Source organism: Gossypium hirsutum, chromosome A05, assembly GCF_007990345.1.
Source record: "Gossypium hirsutum isolate 1008001.06 chromosome A05, Gossypium_hirsutum_v2.1, whole genome shotgun sequence".
Taxonomy (NCBI): Eukaryota; Viridiplantae; Streptophyta; class Magnoliopsida; order Malvales; family Malvaceae; genus Gossypium; species Gossypium hirsutum.
This window is the reverse complement of record NC_053428.1, coordinates 8,647,095-8,671,706: the sequence shown is the minus strand read 5'-3', so window position 1 is coordinate 8,671,706 and position 24,612 is coordinate 8,647,095. Positions and strand designations below refer to the sequence as shown.

The 24,612-nt window shown below is 31.7% G+C and overlaps 3 protein-coding genes across 3 annotated transcripts; 2 read left to right on the top strand and 1 right to left on the bottom strand.

Annotated features, from left to right (window-relative positions):
• Positions 1–630: 630 nt before the first annotated feature.
• Positions 631–1,788, top strand: LOC107959170 (acyl-coenzyme A thioesterase 13). The gene is made up of 3 exons (XM_016895159.2): positions 631–954; positions 1,062–1,202; positions 1,483–1,788. The coding sequence occupies exons 1-3, from the start codon at positions 736–738 to the stop codon at positions 1,624–1,626; spliced, it is 504 nt and encodes a 167-aa protein (XP_016750648.1). The 5' UTR covers positions 631–735; the 3' UTR covers positions 1,627–1,788.
• Positions 1,789–2,017: 229 nt separating this feature from the next.
• On the bottom strand, positions 2,018–4,312 carry LOC107959168 (protein NRT1/ PTR FAMILY 8.1). The gene is made up of 4 exons (XM_016895158.2): positions 4,057–4,312; positions 3,758–3,975; positions 3,093–3,646; positions 2,018–2,999 (listed from the first exon to the last, which is right to left on the bottom strand). Exons 1-4 carry the CDS (start codon positions 4,160–4,162, stop codon positions 2,165–2,167), a joined length of 1,713 nt encoding a protein of 570 aa, XP_016750647.1. The 5' UTR covers positions 4,163–4,312; the 3' UTR covers positions 2,018–2,164.
• An 8,871-nt stretch (positions 4,313–13,183) lies between these two features.
• On the top strand, positions 13,184–16,366 carry LOC107959171 (laccase-4). The gene is made up of 6 exons (XM_016895160.2): positions 13,184–13,328; positions 14,126–14,277; positions 14,367–14,611; positions 14,715–14,843; positions 14,934–15,854; positions 15,958–16,366. Exons 1-6 carry the CDS (start codon positions 13,236–13,238, stop codon positions 16,086–16,088), a joined length of 1,671 nt encoding a protein of 556 aa, XP_016750649.2. The 5' UTR covers positions 13,184–13,235; the 3' UTR covers positions 16,089–16,366.
• The last annotated feature ends 8,246 nt before the right edge of the window (positions 16,367–24,612 follow it).

Sequence of the window (24,612 nt, the reverse complement as noted above, 5' to 3'; positions counted from 1 at the left end):
GATTCCAACATGCTTCAGCCGAGTTTCTGGTTTCATGCATGCAACGTAAGTTTGCATGAATTCTTCAACTTGCTGCTGTCGTTGCCACCTTTTAAACAGTTATAATCATGTTTTCTTTTGTACCTTACATTATTTTGAAACACTGACATGAAGAGACTATTTCATGCATGATAGGGGTATATTTTATAAATCTTCTTACATGGGGAGAGGGATTTACGAGAAAAGTCAAATTTTAAGGCATTTTTGGTTTAGTATTCATGGATGCTTTTAATATTAGTGTTTGGGATTATTCTTTTAAATAATATTATTTTCAAAATTTGAATTTATGTTTTGTCTTCGAAAATTTATATACCTTCAACTCTTATTGGTTCAAAAAAGCTAATTTAACATGTATTGCAATTATGATTTTTGGTTTTCTGATGTTAGTTTAGTTTAGTTTAGTTTATTAGTTATAAAAATTCATTAACATATTTTGATAAATTAAAATTATATATAACATAAATAATATTTGAAGTTGATGCTAAGTTAAAGAGTTAGAACGTAAATTATCCAAATGAATTATAAAATTAACAAAATTTAATATAACTTATTATGTATTTATTTTAATTTTTTTTTACAAGTTCCAATATTGAACTAGTCCAACCCTCAAGCTTACCTGATTGAATTAGCGGTAAGTGGCAAAAACTTTGCCGTTTAAACCGTCAGGCCTCTCATAATTTTGTGTCTTCACAATCTATGCTAAGAGATGTAAGAAAGTGGAATATGGAAAAAGCCAAGGAATTCCTCCAACTAAACAAAGAAGAGGCAGAGACCGTTTTGCGGCTCAATATTCAGCCTACCCGAGTCGGCTCCCAGTGCAGCTTCTACGAAGATTTCGCCTTGCGTGGCATCCGTGTCGACACCGTCCAGCCTGGCTTCGTTTCCTGCACCTTGAAAGTCCCTCCTCGCCTCAGTGTAAGCTATTCCAAACCCCCCAACTCAAATTCCATTCAATTATAATTATATCCTATTTGGGTTAATTTCTTTTATTATTTTCGGTGATCGAATTAAACTTTTGACAGGATAAAAGTGGAAATTTAGCAAAAGGTGCTGTTGCAAATCTTGTCGATGAAGTTGGAGCGGCTGTTGTTCATGTCGAAGGTCTTCCTATGAATGTTTCTGTCGATATGTCCATCTCCTTTCTCGGAACTGCTAAGCTCAATGTAAGAATGTGTAAAATTATTAATTCACGTCAATGAATTGAATCTGTTACTTTTTCTTGTTTTATGGATTGATATCATATCTTTCTACAATCACTCTGAATTCTGATATTTGATTATCAGTTCAGTTAGTCCAAAATTATGATCCTTCGCTGACAGTGAACGACCATAGTTATTGGTTCGGTTCTTCTTCTTCCAGACAGGGTTACCAGCTGTATGAGAGTTAAATTATATGTTCTCTAAAGACAGTTCTGAATCTGACCCACTAAGAGGCCATTTGCAGGACGAGTTAGAGATTACTTCAAAGGTTTTAGGACAAAGAGGAAGTTATTCAGGTACAATTGTTCTTGTCAGAAACAAAGCGACAGGGGAGTTAATTGCTGAAGGTCGTCATTCATTGTTTGGTAAAAAAAGTAGCAAACTTTAGTTCCATTCCATGTTTGTGTAAGAAAATCCTTTCTAGGCACTGATGTTTTAGTACTGCTTTGTTGGAAGTATCTTTATGTGATCTTTTACCTAATAAAGATTCTGTCCTGGAAAAATAATGTTCAAGTCTCTACAACTTTTGTCATTATTTTTCCTTTCATCATTGGCTTATTGTTTGTGATGGTTTAGAATATTGTGGGGATTCAGATTGGCACATGAGATAGAGGGAGAAACTAGAATTGTGTTGCCATTATGGTCTTAAAGAATTATAGTCACTGTACGTAATACCATTTGGTAAAGCCGAAGGGTAAATGGCAAGCCCCATAAGCAGGAACTCAAATACCTTCAAATATGGCTCTAAATTGCCATGGATGGAAAGGAGATTATGAAGGTGATAATTTGCTTTGTCATTGCATGTTTCTTTGTATCTTACATTATTTTGAAACATTGACGTGAAGAGACTATTTCATACATGATAAGGGGAATTTTCTGTAATTCTTCTTAAGTAGACGCTTCAACAAGCCAACTTATATAATCAATCAACGAAGAGTCCCCACCGCCTTTTTGTACGTGTACCAATTTGCAAACCAGACATAAACGCCTAAATTAAACACACCCAACGCTGCCAGGATCCAGAAGAAGTAATCGATATGACCATAATTTAGGTTGTCCGGTATCCAGCCAGGTTTCCCATTCTTAGCAGTCGCATTGCTGACAATGGTTACAAGCAAAGAGCTCAAGTAGCTACCGAGGGCAACGGTGGTAAGTGATAGAGCAGACCACAAACTCCTCATTGAGTCGGGTGCTTGTTCGTAGAAAAACTCCAGCTGTCCAATGAAAGTGAAAACCTCTGCACACCATATGAGGAAATACTGTGGAACCTGCCAAAAGATTGTCATTGGCATTTCTTTTAGCTCATAGTAGTTGTGCCTTTTGATCATTTTCAGTCTTTCGTGCTCTAGAATCGCTGCAACTACCATGGGAAATATGGATATGAAGAGGCCAATTCCCATCCGCTGAAGCTGAGTTAGGCCATTTTTGTGACCCGTGAATTTTCTTGTCACTGGGACAATGATTCTGTCATAGATTGGCACCCAAAAGATCACACTGAGAGTGTCGAAGATGGAAAGTGATGCCGCAGGGATCTTGAAGTTTGAGTGACCAACATGAGTATCCATTCTTTCACCTTGCAACACAAATAAACTGCCCATCTGACTGTAAATTAGTGAAAAAATTATCCCAGAGGCCCATACGGGGAGCAACCGAATTATTGCTTTCAGCTCCTCGACCTGTGTAACAGTGCAAAGTCTCCACGGATTTACTGAGCCCTTTAATTGGTCAGTTTCGATTTCCACTGCCGCTTTGTCGAAGAAACTGGAAGTTATAGCCATATCCCGAAGGTAAGGAATTAAAGCAACAGTCTGAATTTGCAACAAAGAGAATTAAGATTAAAGTCCAGGCACTAACCTGAGATCATTCGTGTGGTAAATCTTGCGGCTTCCTTTGATATTGGACTCTTTATCTGCTGTCTCATGTAAAAGAGACTTATTTGCAGGTACTGCAACTTTATATTTCCTGATGGATGCCACCAATACCTGAAACAGGCGTGTGATAGGGCTGCCTCCAGGCACTTGGTTCCGATACAAACGAGTACCCGAAAAGAAAAAGCAGACAGCTATTGCCATAGCTATAGCTGGGATGCCTAAACCCCATCCCCAGCTCACATTATCTTGTACCCAAACCAGCACCGAGCCTGCAATAAGAGCACCGATGTTTATGGAAAGATAGAACCAGTTGAAGAATGAACTCTTGTGTGTTTTCTCCTTTTCGTCTGTGTCATTGAACTGGTCAGCTCCATATGATGAAACACAAGGCTTGATTCCACCTGTTCCTAGTGCTATCAGGTAAAGCGCTAGAAAGGTCATCACGCTTTGCACCTCTGTTGGATTGCAGTTATCTTCTGCATAGCATCTCGGCCTTATGCCGCGAACCGATGCAGACAAAGCTAAAAGTGTCATTCCCTGTGCAAAAAGTAAAACTTTTCTTGTCTCAAATACCAAGATATAGATAAATTTTTTGAAGAACTTGGTAATACTGGACTAAATAACAAGCACCAGGTAAGTTAAACTTACAATGATATAGACGATTGAAAAACAGGCAATTGTCCAATATCTTCCTAGATAAGAATCAGCCAGAAATGCTCCAATTATTGGTGTAATGTAGCATGTTCCACCCCAGTTCTGGTTATTAGTAGCAGCCACTGAGGTATGTTGATTTAGCTGGTGCTTGAAGTAAAGCACTAGATTGGTGCTCATCCCATAATATGCCAATCTTTCACAGCCTTCATTTCCTGTTGATAAAATGCTTAAACTAAACATCAAGCTTGATATATATTTAATTACAAATTTCAACTACTAGGTTCCGTGATTACCTATGATAAACGGGAAGGCTTTCCAGGTTCCAGTTTTCTTCTTATTAGCAGGATTTCCTTTGTAATCCACCGTCCCATCGTTTGTATAGATATCATCTTCTTCCATTGATTTCCTGAAAGACCAAGAACTTGAGATTTTAAGTCTATATTATGAAGGAATTATAGATGTAGTTAGCAAAGAAACTCCAAAGTATGACTTGATATAGTATACTCCATAATGTGAAAAGTTTGTACTAAGATCCAATGGATGAAATGAGTAGCATTGAATCTTTGACTTGCTTGCATTGATGATGTGAGGTGTGTGGTGCTCCTGGAATGTGAAAGATTCTAAATTTGGAGAACTTCCTAAAGCAAAACTCAAAGTCTACGTTTTTTGTTTCACTAGTAGAACAGATTTGACAGCTGCAAAAGGGTCCTATGATGGTGACATACTTGAAGAGTTTAGTCTAGTGTGATTTGTTCCTAGTCCAAAATAATAAGAATAATGATAATTGGCCAGCTACAACTTAAAAGACTAGATTAGTCAGTCAAGCACGTTAAAGAACAAAAAAACATGAAGATCAATTAATGTAATTGAGTTGAAGTTTATATAGCTTGAAGAACGTGACATGGGGAAGAGCTTTGAATTCACTAACGAAAAGTCTCCACTCTTAACTCCCTCTGTATACGAAGATGATGATTATTTTTAACTTTTAAAGATGATAGATGTTGAAATTTGATACATAAATCTATAATGTAATTATGAATGAATTTATAATCATGGAATGAATTTAATGCCATTTTTTTATTATTGAAGTTTGGGTTTTGTTGTGGATGATGTAATATATTTAATGAATGTTTATTTCGAGAAGAAAACTACTTTTACAAATCATAATAAGTAAATCTTAAAGTTAAAAAAACTTTATTAATGAAAATAATTGTTTATCTAATGAATAATAAATAGGCCTTTATATAGGTTAAGTACAACTCTTAAATAACTTAAAATATTTAAAATATATATATCAAAAATTCAGAATAAATAAAAATTAAAATCTAATAAATACAATATTGAGCTTATATATAATAAAAATTAATACTAAAAAATCTAACCTGATAAGATTTAAACTTGAATTAAAAGCTCGGAACTCATAATTTCTGTGATAATTCCATCCAAAAATTTTACTCGTGCAGTCTTAACTAAAACGGTCATAAATTGAGCCCTCGTACTCTAAATAGAGTGATTCAAAGTGAGTTGCAAAGCTAATAGATAGATCTTTGAATGTTATGCAGAAATCTCAACCCAAAAGTGCTTGGATCCCATCCAAAAAGTCGTCACAAGTGGATCGATTTTCCAAACTTGAAAATTGACACATTCGGTGAATGATATTTAATAAATTTCACTCAATCCATAATGTATCACAAAATAGGAACGCGTTAAATTTAGGGTGACTATCTGAGTAGTTTACCCTTTAAATTTGTTAGAATTATTATTAAGAAGATTTTTAAAAGTATCAAATTGATATTTTAGTTATAGTTCAAGGTCTAAATAGGTTACCCACCCTTTAGATTAACATGTCATGTCATTCTCTGAATAGAAATTAACGAACGAGTGACTAAAATATAATATTTTAATAATTTTAATGATAATATGTAAATTTTAAAAGTTGAGTGGCTGAAATATAATTTTAATCAATTTAAGAAGAATTGGTATAATTTACCCTCTTACTTTTGTCCATCCAACTTTATACATGGATTCCTGCCGCCAAGAATTGCTTGCTTTTAGCCCATGTTATGCTTAAGAACTTTCTTCTACGGTAACACCTGACCTAATAATCAAACTCAAACATGGAGAGTTCTTTCTATGTTCTAACAAAACTATATCATATTTTAAATTAATTAAACCCTTTTCTAGAGCTTGAGTTTGGTATTATTGCTTTGACTTTGCTTCTTGATTTTTTGTTTTATATAGAGACACAGAGTTCTATAAATCCAACAAACTTTTGTTGTGAAAATTTATAAATTAATATTTTCTCCTATTTGTTTATTTAGCATAACCAATAAACAAATATATAATATTATTAACTTACACATCATTAATTTGATATTTAGTTGAAAAAATTAAATCAATTTAATAATATATAATAAAAATCACTTGATACAATTTTATTTTTTTATTTATTTTAACATCATATTATCTTTTAAAAAAATTGAGTTTAAATTTTGATTTTTTTAAAATAATGTGAAATGTTTGAAAAATAAAGATAAAAATGTTGACTGATCTCCTTAACATGTACAATTTAAAAAAAAAGTGAAATAAATTTGTTATTGAAATAATTTTGAGAAAAATAAAGGTTTGATAAGCTTTAGCTTTCAGAAAAGAAATTCGAGTAATCCATGAAATTGAAAACTATCCCTCAGCTATTAACTATTTAAGTTGTTGGGTTAACCTTTTCTTTTTTCTTCTTCGTACATCGTCATCTACACCATTTTCCCATTCTCCAAGGATTTCATGTAACGCCCCCTTATCTGAGACCGTCGCCGGAGTCGAGCACGAGGCATTACTAAACTTATTTGAGCACTTAAACAAATTCGGACAAGCTGTCCAACTGCGTCATAGTTGCTTAAAAATTCATATCTTGAGTTCCGAAACTCGAAATCAAATTCTGTAAATTTTTCCTTAAACTAGACTCATATATCTATCTACTAATTTTTTTTTAATTTTTGGTCGGGCCAATTAGTACAGTTTATTAGTTAAAGTCTCCCCTGTTTTAGGGTTCGAGTACTCTGACCTCTGTGTATTACGAATTAGATATCTCCATGTACAGAGTTTCAATGACTATGTCGTTTGTGTCTAATAAAACTAGACTCAATAAGGAATCTATACATATAAAGCATAACTTCTAATTATCATTGTACAATTTATGGTGAATTTCCAAAGTCAGAATAGGGGATCCAGAAATCGCTCTGGCCCTGTTTCACAAAAATTTAAACTTCTCATAAAATATAACTCATATACCTGTTTTGTTCCATCCATATGAAAATAGACTAATAATTCTTCAATTCCATATTTTATTCATCATCTAATTGTATCTCTACTATTTTTAATGATTTTTCAAACTCACATCACTGCTGCTGTCTGGATCTATTTTATGGTAAATTTTGCCTATTTCATGGTTTCCATGGATTAGCTAGCAATTTACATATATAACACCAAATATGATCATGATTAGTCATTCCAATGGCTAATCATTACCAAACATTTCCATACCACTCAATATCCATATCATAAGACCATATATACAAAATGATTATAATGCTATACATGCCATACTCAAAATATACAAGCCATTACGCCAATATGGTATACGGATAGTGTTAGTGGGCCTCCGACCGTTCCCGATTTCCGAGCTGGCTTATCAAAACTACAAGGAATGAAAAGGAGGGAGTAAGCATAAATGCTTAGTAAGTCCATATGAAATTAATAAGCAATTACTAACATGCTTTTAAGATAAAACACCACAATTGTACAATTATACATACTCAGCTTAAACTATTTTATCGAGATACATTTACTAAATAATTTATTTCTGGAGCTACGAAACTTCAAATTAAGTTCCGTTAATTTTCCTTGAAACTAGATTCATATACCTTTCTGCCATAAAATTTCCAGAATTTTTGGTTTAGCCATTTAGTACAGTTTATTCATTAAAGTTTCCCCTGTTTCGCTGTCCAACAGTTCTGATCTCTCTTAACTAAAAATTATTTATCTCATAATTCGGGACTTGGATGATGTTCCCGTCTATCCCTCTTGAAAATAAACTCGATAAGGATTTTAAATATATAAATTAAAACTCATAATTATTTTATTATAATTTCTAATGATTTTCTAAAATCAGAACAGGGGATCTTGAATCATTCAAACTCTGTCTCACAACAATTTAAATATCTTATAACATAAAATCCAATTGCATGCACCGTTTCCTCTATATGAAACTAAACTCATCAGGCTTTAATCTCATATTTTATTCAGCCCTTAACTCAATTTCCACAATTTATGGTGAATTTCAAAATATACACTACTGCAGTAACCCAAAGCTGCCAAGGCCATATTTATTCATTCACCACTATTATTCACTAAATCCATACAATATCATTTCATCCATCATGGTAAGAACACATAATTATGCTTCATAAGCATAGATCCATAATCTCAATGTCATGAAGTATCAAGAACTTATTCCAAATCGTGTCATTTTCATAGTATTCACCAATTCTTAATCTTTTCGGGCCATTTTACATTTTCGTTCATAATCAAATTAGGGAACGATTACGGAATTGAGTACCTCATTATCACAATGCCATAGTAAACCTTCTCACAATCATGCAATCATATCATAGACCTCAAAATAATTATAAAAAAATTCTTTCTATCTCAGATTTGTGGTCTCGAAACCACTATTCCGACTAGGCCCAAAATCAGGATATTACATTTCATCAAATTCATAGGAAAATAATAACCCAATTACAAAATTTCACATCGGATAGAAGAAAAAATAAAGTAGTTACAACTATCCAAAATGTCATCCTGACTTACTTTTTACATCAATTTTTTAACTAAACCTTTTATTATATTTTTTTATATAATACTTAAAATTATTTATAATTTTTTCTTAATTTTTAAATTGGAGGATAATGCATTTCAATGTACTTGAATCTATGTCATTCTGCATTGATAACAATATCGATACTAATCGAGCTAAGAGTCAATCAACATATTTATAAGTTTTTTTTAATGCTATTAAAGTAAATATAAATATAACATAAAATAGGGAAGATGTTGAAATTGTAAATATGAGTATGATATAAGTATTAAATGTATTTTATTATTATTATTATTATATATATTACATTACTATATTCGCATGTAGTAAAAATTTTTTTCAATAGCTCGTCATTTTTAAAATTTTCATACGCTATTGAAATGTAATTTTTTTAAAAGAAAAAATTAGAGTAAAATTTAAATAGAATTAAAAAAAATTCAATCTCAATGACTAAAAAATTGGTAACTTCATAAATTTAAATATTGAATCAATAAAAAATAGATAAAAAAAAGTATTTTCATTTCATTTTACTTTTTTAAATTAATGAAATTTAAACTTCTATTTTTTATTTGCATAATGAAAGTCATAAATAATCTTTTTTAGCAATTGAAAATCATAAACTAACTCAAATATATATTATATTTAATATTAAAATTCATTTTTAAACATTTAAATATAGGGCGTGGCTAGGGGCTAGCAGGGCCTGCCCCCTAAAATGAAAAATTTTTCATTTAAATCTTTTAAAATTTTTAACATTTTAAATTAATAAAAGTAAAATTGTACTTTGAACTCCTAAAAATGATAAAACTTTGATTTAATCTTTTAAAAATTATAAACATATATACTATTCAAATGATGAAACTATGTAATAACCCTAACTCATATCATCGCCGAAACAGGGTTACAAAGCATTACTAGGGTTTACTGATTAATCAGACAGAAATTTCAAACATTTTATTACATATCAATACTCATAATAAAACTAATCAAAATTATATTAGAAATTTTCAGAGTTATTCAAAATTTTCAACACTACAGGGGTCACACGGCCGTGTGACTCACACGGTCAGGAGACGCGCTCGTGTTTCAAGCCGTGTGGGCATTTGAAATAGGGACACACTGCTGTGTCCAACTCTTGCCCGTACCCCTGTAACTCTCTGACTTGGGTTACAAGGCCAAGTCACACGCCCGTGTGTTAGGCCATGTGAGCATACTCACTTGCATTCTTAAAAGATACAGGGGACACACAACCATGTCATTTGGCCATGTGTCACAAACGGCTGAGACACACGCCCGTGTGGACAAAAAATAGGTCATTTTTCAAGTCACATTTCTCACCCAAATTGTTACCAACCTAGCCTCAACAAATCACACATCAACAAGCCATATCAAGACATTCAACACAAACTAAAATCAAGTCTTAAACAAGCATTATAACCACATATAACCAAATATGACATTAGGTTCCTTAAGTGTTAACTAAAAAAATGTCTAAACTTACCTAATTAGTTTACCTAATCTAGTTACTAAAGTTCATTATAATTCAAATATATGCATACATACATATATCACTCATACTCATATCAGAATATACTTCATTCTCATACTCATATCTAAGTTGGTTATTTAAACAAAATATCAATCATAATATTTACACAAGCCAAACATTGACTAAAACCACATAAAAGCCTATACTTCCCATATAAACCATATTGAATGTTTCAAAAATTATCGGAATAAGCTAGTTAGTGTGACTTGAGTGCTGATCTGATCATCCAGCCTTTCGGAAATCTACAAGGACATTAAACAACATGAATAAGCTTAATGAAGCTTTGTAAGTTCGACGGGATAAATAAAAATCTTACCGAACTAACTATAATAAATCAAATAATAAAAATATTCACAATAATTCCCTGTCAATCACAACTTCAATGAATAAATACATCCATATTCAAATCGATACAAAAATAATTAACATGACTTTCAAAATTTAATAAATCACCTTACCAAAATTCTTCCATTCGAAGAACGACTTACGGATAAGAGTATATCGTTAACAGAAGCTCATAAGAGCTGGGCCTCCCAAATGAGCCAAAAGAAGCTCGTAAGAGCTGAACAGAAACTCATAAGAGCTGAACAGAAGCTCGTAAGAGCTAAACAGAGACTTATCATACACCAAAATATGAATGTACTCAAATCCCACGTTCCATTCAAACCGAAATCCTATGCAATATTATAATTTCAACAATAATTCAATTCTAACAATAGAATAAATATATAACTATTCATCAATTTATACAAAATATTAAATTTTTAACCGTACGAAATTACCTAGACTGAATTGTAGTAATTGTAAAAGTTCAATGACTATTCTACTATTTTTCCTTTTTCACGAGTTTCTACGTGATCTTGATCTAAAATATAAAATTATTTATTCATTAGCATATATTTCATTTCTAATTCATTTCACAATTAATACCCTTTTATTTTTCAAATTTATATAATTACCCCAAACTTTTACAATTTTTGAAATTTAATCCTTTAATTAATTAATCTATCAAATAAACTCATTTTCCTCAATCAATAATTTATTCAAATATTCCAAGCCATTATACAGCCCCTAGTAAACCAAAATTTTACTATCAATCCCTATAATATTTTAATTTTTTCACAATTTAATCCTAAAATCAATATTTAACAAAATCACTTTATAAAATCAAAGCTCTAAATCTATGTTATTCATCAAAAAAATCTAATATTTATCAATGAAAACTTCAAAAAATTTTAATAAAATCAAAAACAAAGGTATGGTTTAGTTGAATCTAATTGTAACAATTTTAAAAACTCAAAAATTACAAGAAACTGGTAAGAATTGAACTCACCTGAAGCAGAAATAAGTAAAACCAGCTTAAGGAGCTCTCCCTATGTCAGTTTCAACTGAAATTGAAGAAGAATTGCATAAAATATCTTCAATGTCGATTTGTTTATTTTATTTTCAATAATATTACAAATTTGCCATTAATTGGCTTTATTTTATTATTTTTTCCCCTTATGCTGCCTCATCTTTTAATTTAGGTATAATTCTTTCTTAAATTCTCCCTCATTTATTAATTAAACTATTTAGTCACTTAATTATTATAATTAGCAAGTTTTGTACCTTTTTAATTAACTATCGAAACGTTAAAATTTTTCATCGAAACTTTAATACTATTTTAATGGCACTCCGTAAATATTTATATAAATATTTACGGCCTGGTTTATAGAAATGAGGTCCTGTTACCTCACTTTTTAAAACCACTTGATCTAATTAATAATTATAAAACACAAATTACCAATTCAAAAAACCCTTTTAAAGCCATATTTAACTCGTAAATATTAATTAGTAAATATACAAGCTTACTCGCCGAATTTGGTAGCCTTGAACCACTATTTTCGATACCACTGAAAAATTAAATTATTACAAATTATATTTTTATTATTGTAAAAATTAAAATTTAACTTTTAGCCCTAAAAGAATTTTCTACCTTCAGCACTGTTTAAATATATCAATGCAGCCAATTGAACCTTTTACAGGAAGAATGGAAACTAACACTTAGAAAACATAGCTAAGAATAGTTCTGACACCCTAATCCCAATGTTAATAATTCATAGTATAAATGTTTCCTCTCTCTTTTTTCAGTTCCGAAGTGGTCCAACCTTTGATGATCACTCCGTTCCTCCTTAAAATTCTTATTCAGTCACCAAATATTTCAAAAAAAATCTGTTGGCCACTTGCTGTCCCCATAAAAAGACAGAGAAACTGGAGAAAATAAATGAAAAATATGTTACCCTTCAAAAATTAACAACTTGTCAGTAATGTGCAAGCCTTCTCTTAAAAGACAATAATTGGAACACATTTTATAAATTTCATGCCCTAAGACCCAAGTTATGAAATCAATAATTTAAACATGATTTATATCTTGATATTTTATTCGATTCAATTTAAATAATAATAATTTTAAAATTTTATTCCATTCAAATCATAACATTTTATTCTAATATTATTCATGCCTCACATCATATTTAAGAGAAGTTTCTTAATGATTGACTAGTTGCAATTAATGACATAAGTTTACCTAATCCTACTAGTATTAGTGTGATGTAATACTAATCAGCCAATTAATGATGCTAAAAACATAACCTTAAATATTGCAAACTTGGTTAAAAGAAGCAGCAAGTTTTGCACAATATTGCTTGACCTTAAAATGGGTTTGGAAATCTATCAACATTGGGTTATACGGCTGGACCAACCCCCCATGGCTGACAGGTGACTTTGAAATTAAAAAAAAAAAAAAGGGTATTAGGAGGTGAACTAGCTTAGCTTCAAAATGTGTCTTAGTTTGATGGATAACTACTTTGTGTGATACACAAGACAACTCTCTCACAACTTTATTCATATATATCCTCTAATTTCCATCTCAAGTATTCTCTATGTCCACCAAACTAAGCAATAACGACTTAGCAGCAGAGGCTCCCCACACATAGTTTCTGCCTATTTATATAAGTTTGAGTTGGTCTTGTGAAAATGTACACAATTTGGGGTAGAGACAATTATTGGAGATGGCAGCTTGGAGTGTTACAATTCTTGTGCTTTTAGCTTGTTTATGGTTTCCAGCATCGGTACAGTGCATGGTTCGGCACTACAAGTTCAATGTAAGTTATATACTATTTGCTCCATACTATACAGTGACCCGTTGAATATAGTGTGCTATGTGGCCGAGTTCTTAACTAGTTCATTGACATGGAATAGGCTAGTCTTTATAGGATTTAACACATTCAAACATAAAATATGATGGTTCATTTAAAAAAAAAAATTAAGTAAACATTTTATCGTATGTAATAGTTATCTTTAATTTAGATAACATCAATAAAAATCATATTGATTTTATTGTGATGGATCAAGCTTTTCATAAGTAAAGAAGTTTTAATATGATATAATTCATAAACACATTTATTTAAGATAAGCACTTATTAGGTATGATAAAAAATAGAAAAAAAAACATTTATAGAAATACTTCTTAATGCGTATTATTTCTTAATTTTTATCCTTGGTCGTTATTTATTTTGTAACGTCTTTTATTTTATATTAATAATTTTGCGCTTCCCTTTCAAGTTTTAATAAGATCAACCGAGTAATTAAAACTATCAATAATATTCTTGAAACTACATGGAATAATTAAAGCTGAAGTTCAATTCTGAGAAGAATTGGTGTTATTCATTGTTAGCAACTAAACTGGCTTTCTCACGTGCTATAGATACCTCACTCACTTTCATATGTTACGTTGCATCTTCATGCACGTTTTGCTCTTCCATTATCAAGTTTCGTTCTTTTCCTCTCCTATCATTGGCCTTAACTTGCTAATTTAAAACTTCCAAGCTCAGTTATTATAAAAAATAAAATAAAATTGTAATTTGGTAATAAAAGAAGTGGATATGTGGATGGTGTGCAGGTGGTAGTGAAAAATACAACAAGGCTGTGCTCAACCAAGCCAATTGTCACCGTCAACAGACGCTACCCTGGCCCTACTATAGTTGCTAGAGAGGATGACACCATCCTTGTCAAAGTGGTTAACCATGTCAAATACAATCTCTCCATCCACTGGTAATGTTATCATTTCTTATCATTGATCACCCCTTGGGATCTATACTTTCATTCATGGCTTCTCATTCTTGGTTCCCTGAGCGTTGCAGGCATGGGATTAGACAACTACGTACAGGTTGGGCAGACGGGCCGGCTTATATAACCCAGTGCCCGATTCAACCGGGGCAGAGCTATGTTTACAACTTCACTGTCACGGGCCAAAGAGGCACCCTTTTTTGGCACGCACATATTCTATGGCTGAGAGCCACTGTCCATGGTGCTATTGTTATCTTGCCCAAGCGTGGTGTTCCTTACCCCTTCCCTAAACCCCACAAGGAAGAGATTGTTATCTTAGGTGATTTGATGAGGCACTATAACAAGCATTAATAGTGTTCCTTTTCATCAATAAATTGCTTGAATCTTATATGTGTTTATGTATATTCATTTTTTTTGTATAGGTGAATGGTGGAAATCAGATGTTGAAGCCGTAATAAATGAAGCTTTAAAATCTGGTTTAGCCCCGAATGTCTCTGATGCTCACACCATCAATGGCCACCCTGGATCTACCCCAAGCTGCCCTTCAAAGGGTAAGAAAAAATAAAACGTCACAAAAGGATTTACAGATTAAATTAACACGTCAAGTTTGAAGCGTAAATAATATATCTCTCAATTTGCAGGGGGATATACATTGGCAGTTAAACCAGGGAAGACATACATGCTTCGTATCATCAACGCTGCACTGAATGAAGAACTGTTTTTTATGATTGCCGGCCATCAACTCACTGTCGTCGAAGTTGATGCCACATACGTGAAACCTTTTAAAACAGACACCATCGTTATATCCCCAGGGCAGACCACAAATGTCCTCGTAACAACCCATCGTCGTGCCGGAAAGTACTTGGTCGCCGCCTCGCCTTTCATGGCCGCACCCATCGCAGTCGACAACCTGACCGCCACTGCTACCTTACATTACGCCGGTTCTCTTACAAGTTCCGCCACTACTCTCGTGTCACCCCCTCCTAAAAACGCTACCTCAGTGGCAGCAAACTTTACAAATGCACTTCGAAGCCTGAATTCTAAAAAATACCCCGCCAAGGTACCTTTGAAGATCGATCATTCCCTTCTCTTCACCATTGGTCTTGGCATTAACCCTTGTTCTACATGTGTCAATGGGAGCCGAGTTGTGGCTTCTGTTAACAATATTACATTTGTTATGCCGAAAACCGCTCTACTTCAAGCCCATTTCTTCAACATCAATGGGGTTTTCGCTACTAATTTCCCTGGGAGACCTCCAGTACCATTTAACTACACAAGCATACAACTAACAAACTTGGGGACCAAACAAGCAACTAAATTATACAGATTGGGCTATAATGACACAGTGCAGCTGGTCTTGCAAGATACAGGGATGATTACCCCAGAGAATCACCCTATTCATTTGCATGGTTTCAATTTCTTTGAGGTTGGAAGAGGAGTGGGAAATTTTGACCCCAAAAAGGATCCTAAAAACTTCAATCTTGTTGATCCTGTTGAGAGGAACACAATTGGAGTACCATCTGGTGGATGGACTGCTATAAGATTCAGGGCAGATAATCCAGGTAGGGAAGGTCTCATGGTTCAATTTTCTAGTAGAATTAAAGAGAAAGAAAGAAAAGAAAAAAAAAGTTCATAATTGTTTCTTGCTCTTGCTTTTTATTGCAGGGGTTTGGTTCATGCATTGCCATTTGGAAGTGCATACGACTTGGGGGCTTAAAATGGCATTTGTTGTGGATAATGGCAAAGGCCCAAATGAATCTCTTTTACCACCTCCCAGTGACCTCCCCAAGTGCTAGAAAAAAAATTGCTGGAAAGAAACAATGAAAAGAAAGAAACGGAAATTTTAGAGAGCGGCTGAAAGCTAATAAGAAGAGTTCTTTTTTAGCAAACCAAGGAAAGGTTGCTCCAAATTGAATAAATATATATATATATTTTTGGGGGGTAGGTTACTTTCGTTTCCATAAATTTAGCCTACAAGTTCGACCTATTCAGTTGTGCAAGTGCTGATAATTTACAGGTTCCAATGTTTACTATATCGACAAATCCTCTGTCAAATGAAGATCAATTATTACTATTTTTTTGTGTGTGTGTGTGTGTTCTTTTAAGCTACATTTGTTTAACATACATAACAATAAATGAACAGAATATATATATAAACAAAATGCTAGGGTTAACAAAATCCGGAATGGGTAAGCTGTAAGCAACGACAGAATGAAGGATAGGTCTCAAACCTTAAGCCCAATAAGATATTGTGTTTTTCAGTTAAAATAATTCATTTTTAAATAATTACTAAAATAGAATTTTTAAATTTCATAAATAAGATTAAAAAATCACAAAGTATTTTTAATTGATATTTAGAAAATTCAAAAGTAATTAATAAATCATGATATTTTTTAGCTCACTTGGTCATATACAAAATAATAATCTTTTAAAGTTAAACTACACTTATTGTCAGTCTAAAATAGGGTCTTGTTTTATCATTAAAATTTCAGTTTTCTTTTCACATATTATTGATGTGACACATTAGCATATTGACTGACTAAAGTTTAGGGTTTTTAAGGGCATCCTATAATTAGCATAAATTTTTTTCCCCTAAACTTTATAGAAAAATCCCTAAACTTTTGTCAAGAGTCACATTGTCAATTACTCAATGGGTTAATGTGTCATGTCAACAATGTAACGTCCCCCTACCTGAGACCGTTGCCGGAGTCAAGCAGGAGACATTACAAAACTTATCTTAGCACTTAAACAGTTTTCGTAGTAAACTATCCATCTGCGTCGCGGTCACTAAAAAAAATCATATCTCGAGTTACGAAACTCGAAATCCAATTCCGTAAATTTTCCCTGAAACTAGACTCATATATCTACTTATTAATTTTTTTCTAGAATTTTTGGTCAGGCCAATTAGTACAGTTTATTAGAAGAAGTCTCCCCTATTTCAGGGTTCGGCTACTCTGACCCTTGTGCACTACGAATCAAATTTCTTCCTGTACAAAAATCCAATGACTATGCCATTTGTTTCAATTAAAAATAGACTCAATAAGGAATCCATACAAATAAAGTTTGAGTCCTAATTCTTAATACACAATTTATGGTGAATTTCTAAAGTCAGAACAGAGAATCCAGAAATTGTTCTAACCCTGTTTCACCAAAACGTAAATATCTCATAAAATACAATTCTTTTACCTATTTTGTTTCTTCCATATAAAAATAGATTCATTAAGCTTCAATTAAAATTTTTATTCATTATCTAATTCACTTTATACTATTTTTAGTATATTTTCAAAGTTGGACTACTGTTACTGTCCAAATCTGTTTTAGTATAAAATGTTGATAACTAAGTTTATAACATCTTCATTTCTTCTCTCTACAACATTTACCAACAATTCCTCTTATTACTCTTCACTAACATATCAAAACATACCATACTTAAGGTTTTGGTAACATTTACAAAACATACCAAAATATCACTTAACAATTTAGATACTTTCAAAATGACCAAAAGACATCCTAGGTACAATGCCATTTTCCAAAAAGATAGAAATTTCACCAATTTGAGTTCGGGGATCGGCTTGTATGCTGAGTCCTTATACTTTCGTACCTAGCCTACGCACGGAAACAAACCGTACGCTGAGAATACTCTCAGTGGTATTTCTATAAATAATAGCTTAATCACTTTAAAACATGGTAATTCAAACACATTATTGCTATTATTCAATATCAATCAGTACTTTAATAATTTTTACTTTATTTACCCTTATTAACATAACTCGGACACTGACGGATACACGGATCCAACCCACACTCCGGGATAAGCACATAGTGCTTCATCGGAATAAATCCGGAACTTTAACATTATAGTACACAAAGTACTTCATCGAAACAAATCCGGAACTTTAACAGTAGTCGACACATAGTGTCTCATCGACTCAATGTCGGAATATCCCAATACTTCCAATTCCTATGACATGTCAACTATATCCGACTAGCCCGACACTGTTAATAGGGTATTCAAAATCACATTCATTTCAATACGGTAAAAATACTTACCTCATTCACATTTTCATACAATATAAATATCAAATATAGCAATAACGATTAAGCTCGGTTTATAGAAACACAAACCACTATTTATCGAATTTAATCGATATCTTCGTTCACTTACTCTTTTCCCTTCTTTGATGACGTATCCGGTGCTACGTTTGCTACTAACAATCATACAATTAAAAATCATCAATATACTAATTCATAAAACACATTTTCACTTTCTATCAAACTTTTACAAAAATTCCAATTTCGTCCTTTTTCCATTACTAATCTTTTTTTCTTTAACTTAAGCTTCATATTCTCTTTTAATCAACTCATTAACAATTTCTAACTCATAAAATTCATTATAAAACATAAATTTTGAGCTCTATTCAACTTAATCCCTATTTAAACCTAACTTAGAATTCTTTTAATAAATCACTCAATTTTCACTTCTAACTTCAATTCCTATCAATTTAACCCATAAAACCTCAATTTATTCAACTAAATCAATATCTAAAAATTTTCTATTTTTCTTCATTTTAACCTCATACATGTAGAACTTTGAATTAGGCATCCATAAACATAAAAATCATAAGAAAATGAGCTAAAACAACTTACCAATCAAGCTTTAGGGCCTTAATACTCAAATTTCCCTTTTCTATTTCTTTCTTTCTTTCTTTCTTTCTTTCTCACGTTTGCTCTCTGTAACTCTTTCTATGTTTCTTTACTCATTATTCTTTATTCATTATACTATATTATATTATTATTAACCTATAATAAATATAAAATTAACATGTGTAATAGCTATAACATAAAATATCTTATAGCTATTACACATATATACCAACTATTACACTTGTTATATCATACATTCACACACATGGCACTTAGGGTCTAATTGCTAGATTAGTCCCTTTTACTTCTTTAATCTATAATTAAACTTTTATTCCTTATGCAATTTAATCCTTTAAACTAAATTCAAGCTACTTCACTTAATCAAACATTAAATAACCATTCAACTATAATTCATAAATATTTCTAATAAATATTCATGAATAAATTTCACGGAAACAGTACTCAAGACTCAATTTTCGATACCGTAACTTTCGGTTCATTACAAACAATCTATTAAAAAAATTTAACGACAATAACTAATTTGCACAATTTTCTTATTTAGAATGACTATATTGAGAAAAAAAATTTGAAATGACCAAAATAAGACAAACTCTTTTTTAGAATAATATAGGTGTAGTTTACCTGTCTTTTTTTTTTAACTATCCATGTTTTTTTTAAAAATAATTGCTTACCCTTTTTATTACTCAATTTTTTTCTAAAAGATATAAATATTGTTGGGGATAGGCTCTTATAAACAACGAGATAATAAAAGTAGAGAAGAACGAACACAAATATTTTACGTGGAAAACCCTCAAAAAGAAAAAACTACGAGTAAAAGAGGCTTTAGCTTTTCACTAAATGAATAAACAAACGAGAGTACAATATAAAGAATATAAACCTAAATGTACTAGACATACATACCCAAACACCGAAAACAAAGCTCTAACACGTGAACAAAATTCTCTTCATAGTTATCACGAAAACTCTCACCAAAATTCATATGCAATTACATCTTGTCGCTCTTAAGAAAAGCCTTATTGATTGGCTTCACAAAAAATGGATACAATGATTCCTTTAGATAGGCTTATATTAGAGTTATAATCATATTAGAATATCCTTAAAATAATCAAAATTCAATTGAGAGAAGTCTTACTTGGAGTATAAAACACAACTACATTAGGTGAGATATCGTCGCGACGTCACATATCTCCTTGTCGCAACATCACATATCTCCTCATCGTGACATCACGTGTCTGTCTTTGATAAGTGCCTACAAATCTCCACCTTGACTCGTATTTATCACGCCTCCTTTTTCATTCCCCGTCACGGGTCTAACTCGAATAATGCAGAATGTCAATTCAAAGTCATATAATGCAACAAGGGCTAGAAATACTCAAACAAGAGAGAAAGCATCAACTCTCTCCACCTAATAGTAACCCTCTGCGACCATCCTTGCCTCAAACACTATGCGAACTATTCGAATCCTAAGGACCAAAAGAGGAAAAGATTCTTCTCTAAACCAAGCACATGTCTGGCATCTGATATAACTCCACCTTCATCCATATTATATGTGGAGAACAACAAATCATCACTCTTTTCTTCGGTAAAATTAGCTACATCCATAATTATCTAAAACTGTTAAAAATTAAAATTTGTGAACTTGTCGAATTTAAAGATATTCAAATTCGTTGTTGTGTCACCAAATGAGTCGATCTGCAAAAGCTGAACCAAGCTCTGATATCAATTTGTTGGGGATTGACCCGTAAAAATAATAAAATAGTAAAAGTGGAGAAAAACGAACACAAATATTTTACATGGAAAATTCTCAAAGATCGGGGAAAACCACAAGCAAATGAAGCTTCGACTTTTCACTAAATGAGTAAACAAACAAAAGTACAATATAGAGAAAATAAACCTAAATGTACATACTCAAACCCTGAAATAAAGCTCTAACTCGGGAACAAATTTCTCTCTATAATTATCATTAAAACTCTCATCAAAACTCATATGCGACTACAGCTTATCGCCATCAAGAAAAACCCTTGTTGATTGGCTTCACAAAATAGAGATACAATGATCCCTTTAAATAAGCTAAGATTAGAGTTTTAATTATACTAAAATATTCTTGGAATAATGAGAATTTGACTGGGAGAAAAAATTATGTTTAGAGTCTAAAACGTAGCTACATTAAGTGAGATATCATCGTGATGTCACATATCTCCTCATGACGACGTTACGTGTCTATTTTCAATAAGTATTTGCAAAACGTCCAATAAATGCGATACACCCTACAAATATTTTTAACGTATTTTATTTCTTAAAAGAAAAAAAAAGTTACCTGCACTTTTAAATATGTAAATAATTTTTAAAATTTTTTAAATATATTCAAACGCAACACTTTATATTCAATCCTAACTTTACTAACTAATTTTTCTTCGATTTGCTTTTCTCGTGTTTTTTTTTTTCAGTTCTTCAAAGTACAATTGGCACACAGTTCAATGAAATTTAAGGATGGCATGCGATAAAAAACTTTAATCCATTTATGATTTTTTTATTTATTGATCCAAAAAATTATTAGATAAATTCCTTTTTATTACATTAGTTATGGTCTCATTTAATTTTTATTAATTAAAAATAAATACATCATCCGTAGTCTCTTCTTATCTCATGTTAACATATAATAATTCATTTTTAATAATAAAAATTTTAACAATAAAAATATGAAATTACTATTTTATCTAACATATATTAATTAATTTAATTATTTTTTAAATAGAAAAAAGAAAATATATTTTAACTTGTAATATAAAAATCTTGATGATATTTTTTATGTTACTTACGACTGTATTTGTAACTGTAAATAATACTCGCAAGTCGCAATATGAATCCATTAATTTGTACGTATGAAACAAAGAAAAAAGTAATAGCAAGCTGAAAACAGACACAGGCACTTGCACTGCCATTTTGTCTGAGTTATTGACTTTTAGGAAAGAAAGAATCTTTCCTTTAATGGAAAACAATAAACTGTTGCTGCCTTCAATTATTATTATTATTTTCTTCCTTTCTTCCCCATAGTCTCAGCACCCCATTATTATTGCTCCCATTCCCATGCTTCCCAAAGGGTCAATCGTCCTTTGGTTTTTTCATGTCTAAGGGCACATCTTATTATATGTTAAAAACAACTTACCAAAAGGAAATTGATTTTTGTTTGTACCTTTGGAGTAATAATTTTATTTTTTTACGAATTCAATTTTTTATATATTCATTAAAGCCAAAAATTTGGTGCAACTCATTTAGAAAAGTGAAGATGAGAAGAGAAGAGAATCAACCAACTACTGTTAGATCAGAAACATTTACTTTTAGTTGAATTAAAATTCCTGCTGCTTCCAACACAATGTAAGCAGTATTTTTGTACAATTTTTAAATTTGAAAATCAGTAACGGAAGCAACTTTGGATGAAGATTTTTATAAGTCGACAAATTCACTATAATTTAGGCACAAATCATAGTGTGGAAAATGGGAATTGGGGTTTGGTGCTAGATGTTTTTAGTGTAGGTGTGGTGTCAAATTTAAACAATAATTATTTGTCAAGATTTGGATGGATTCGTCAGGCATCTAGTGTCTTATGAATTCAAACTTTTTTTTTTTTCGTCTTAGGGTAAAATAATGATTTCGTTTGCTCAGATTAATTAATTTTATTGGAATGCTAATCAATTTTTAATTAAAATCCTAAAAGGAAATAATAAATTTTATGAAAAGGGAGACATTATATCTTGTATTTTATTATTGTTATTTAGGGTAGTGTTGACATTTTACAGCATCAAATATGAATTTTGAAATAGTAAATGGTTGTGTTGTTGAGAAAATCAAGGACACGTTTCCTGAGTTGATATTGGTGCCAGATTCGAGGGTACCGACGACAATAAAGGCTGATTATGGGCCCTGGCCCTACTCAAGTAACCACCTACAATCATCACCTCTTACACCTCACACTTTCTCATTTGATGTGGGACTTTAAAAACTTCAAATTAAATTACAGTGCTGGGTGAAAATATTTATCTAATAAATATAATTTACCAAAAAGTAAATAATGTTTTCGTTTAATAGAGGGTTTCGCCAAATCTGTGTAAATTTTTATTAGTTTATAAAAAGAAAATAAACGCACATCATAAATGAGTTATTTTTTTATAATTTTTAATTAATTTAATCGATTATTGATTATGATATTAATTCAATCAAATACTTAAATTTAAGTTATAATTTCAAAGTTTGATTCGACATACAAATATATATTGAAGTGATAGAAAAATTGAAATGTATGATTAAAATTCACCGTATATATGTTTTAGAAAATAATTTTCCAAGTAGTGTATTCTTAAAATTCTTTGAAAGAAACTAAATTTATTAAAAGATTCCCTGATCTTGTTTCAATATACATTTTGTTTTGATGTTTGATGTTTTATTTTTATTTTTTTGAGAGATCGAATAGAGGGTGAAAAAGTAATTTTGATTGCTTGGGCTTTAAAGACGATAGAGATAGATCGAATAGAGGGTGAAAAAAATATTTGAACCGGAAATGGAAATCAAATCCATGAAATCTCCTCTCACTGTATTTATTCAAATTTTAAAAATTAGATATATTAAAATCTAATCAAGAATATATATATTTTTTATTTACTTCTTCTTATATGAGTGTAATATCATAATTTTAAATTTTTATTTTTTAATATAATATTTAAAATTATTTATCATCTTTTTTAATTTTTAAATAAAAAATAATATATTTTAATCTCCTTTACTAATAATAATATCGATATTAACTAAATTATTACTCAATATTTTTATGTTTAATTTGGTGGTATATAAGATTTAATTATGCATCATTTATTAAATCAAATCGAGGGGTAAAATCCTACTTTGTTTTACCAATGGCCGACGGTGAGGCTGGAGTTCGACAAAACACATTAGCAGTGGAGCGGTTGGTCACATCCGAAGGGGACCGCTCTGTTTGAACTGGTTGAGGCCCTGCCGGACTGTAGGAAAGAAAAAAAGAAAAAAGAGGAAATTGGGCACATACGAATTTGTTAGCGCGTTATCCACGCGCCTCACAAGGTGACTAGTGGGGTTTTATTAATTTATTCACTCTTCAATTAATCAAAGAAATTTAAAGAATATTTGTATCCAAAAATCAATAAAAATAAAAATGTAACAGTTATGTTTATTTATTAATTAAGTAGCAGTGGCACTTTCCATTTTCTTAATAGTACATTACACGCACATGAGTAGGAGCGTAGGGGAGGTATCATTATTCCAATAACCAACATTTTTAAAAAGCGAGCAGAGGCGGTGGTTGGTTGGGTTGGCGAATGCGGCGTGCTAAGAAAAATGCTTAGACAAGTTGCAGTCGATCTCATGCGGTTGCTCCTACCAGTTACGCTTTTTAAACCTCCTACGTGGATCCAGCTCATTGGTTGGAGCATGACCTAGGCTACTTACACTTGGCCTACCATTATGTCCCCATTAACCAATCATATAATCCCACGTGTTGAGATCTGATCGGGGGCCCCAGTTCTACTCCGTCCTTGAGATTGTAACCTGTACAATTATGTGGGGGTGACTGCCCAATCAAAGTGTTGTAACCGTCCAAGGGACCCACTAAATCAAGTTGCCGCATGT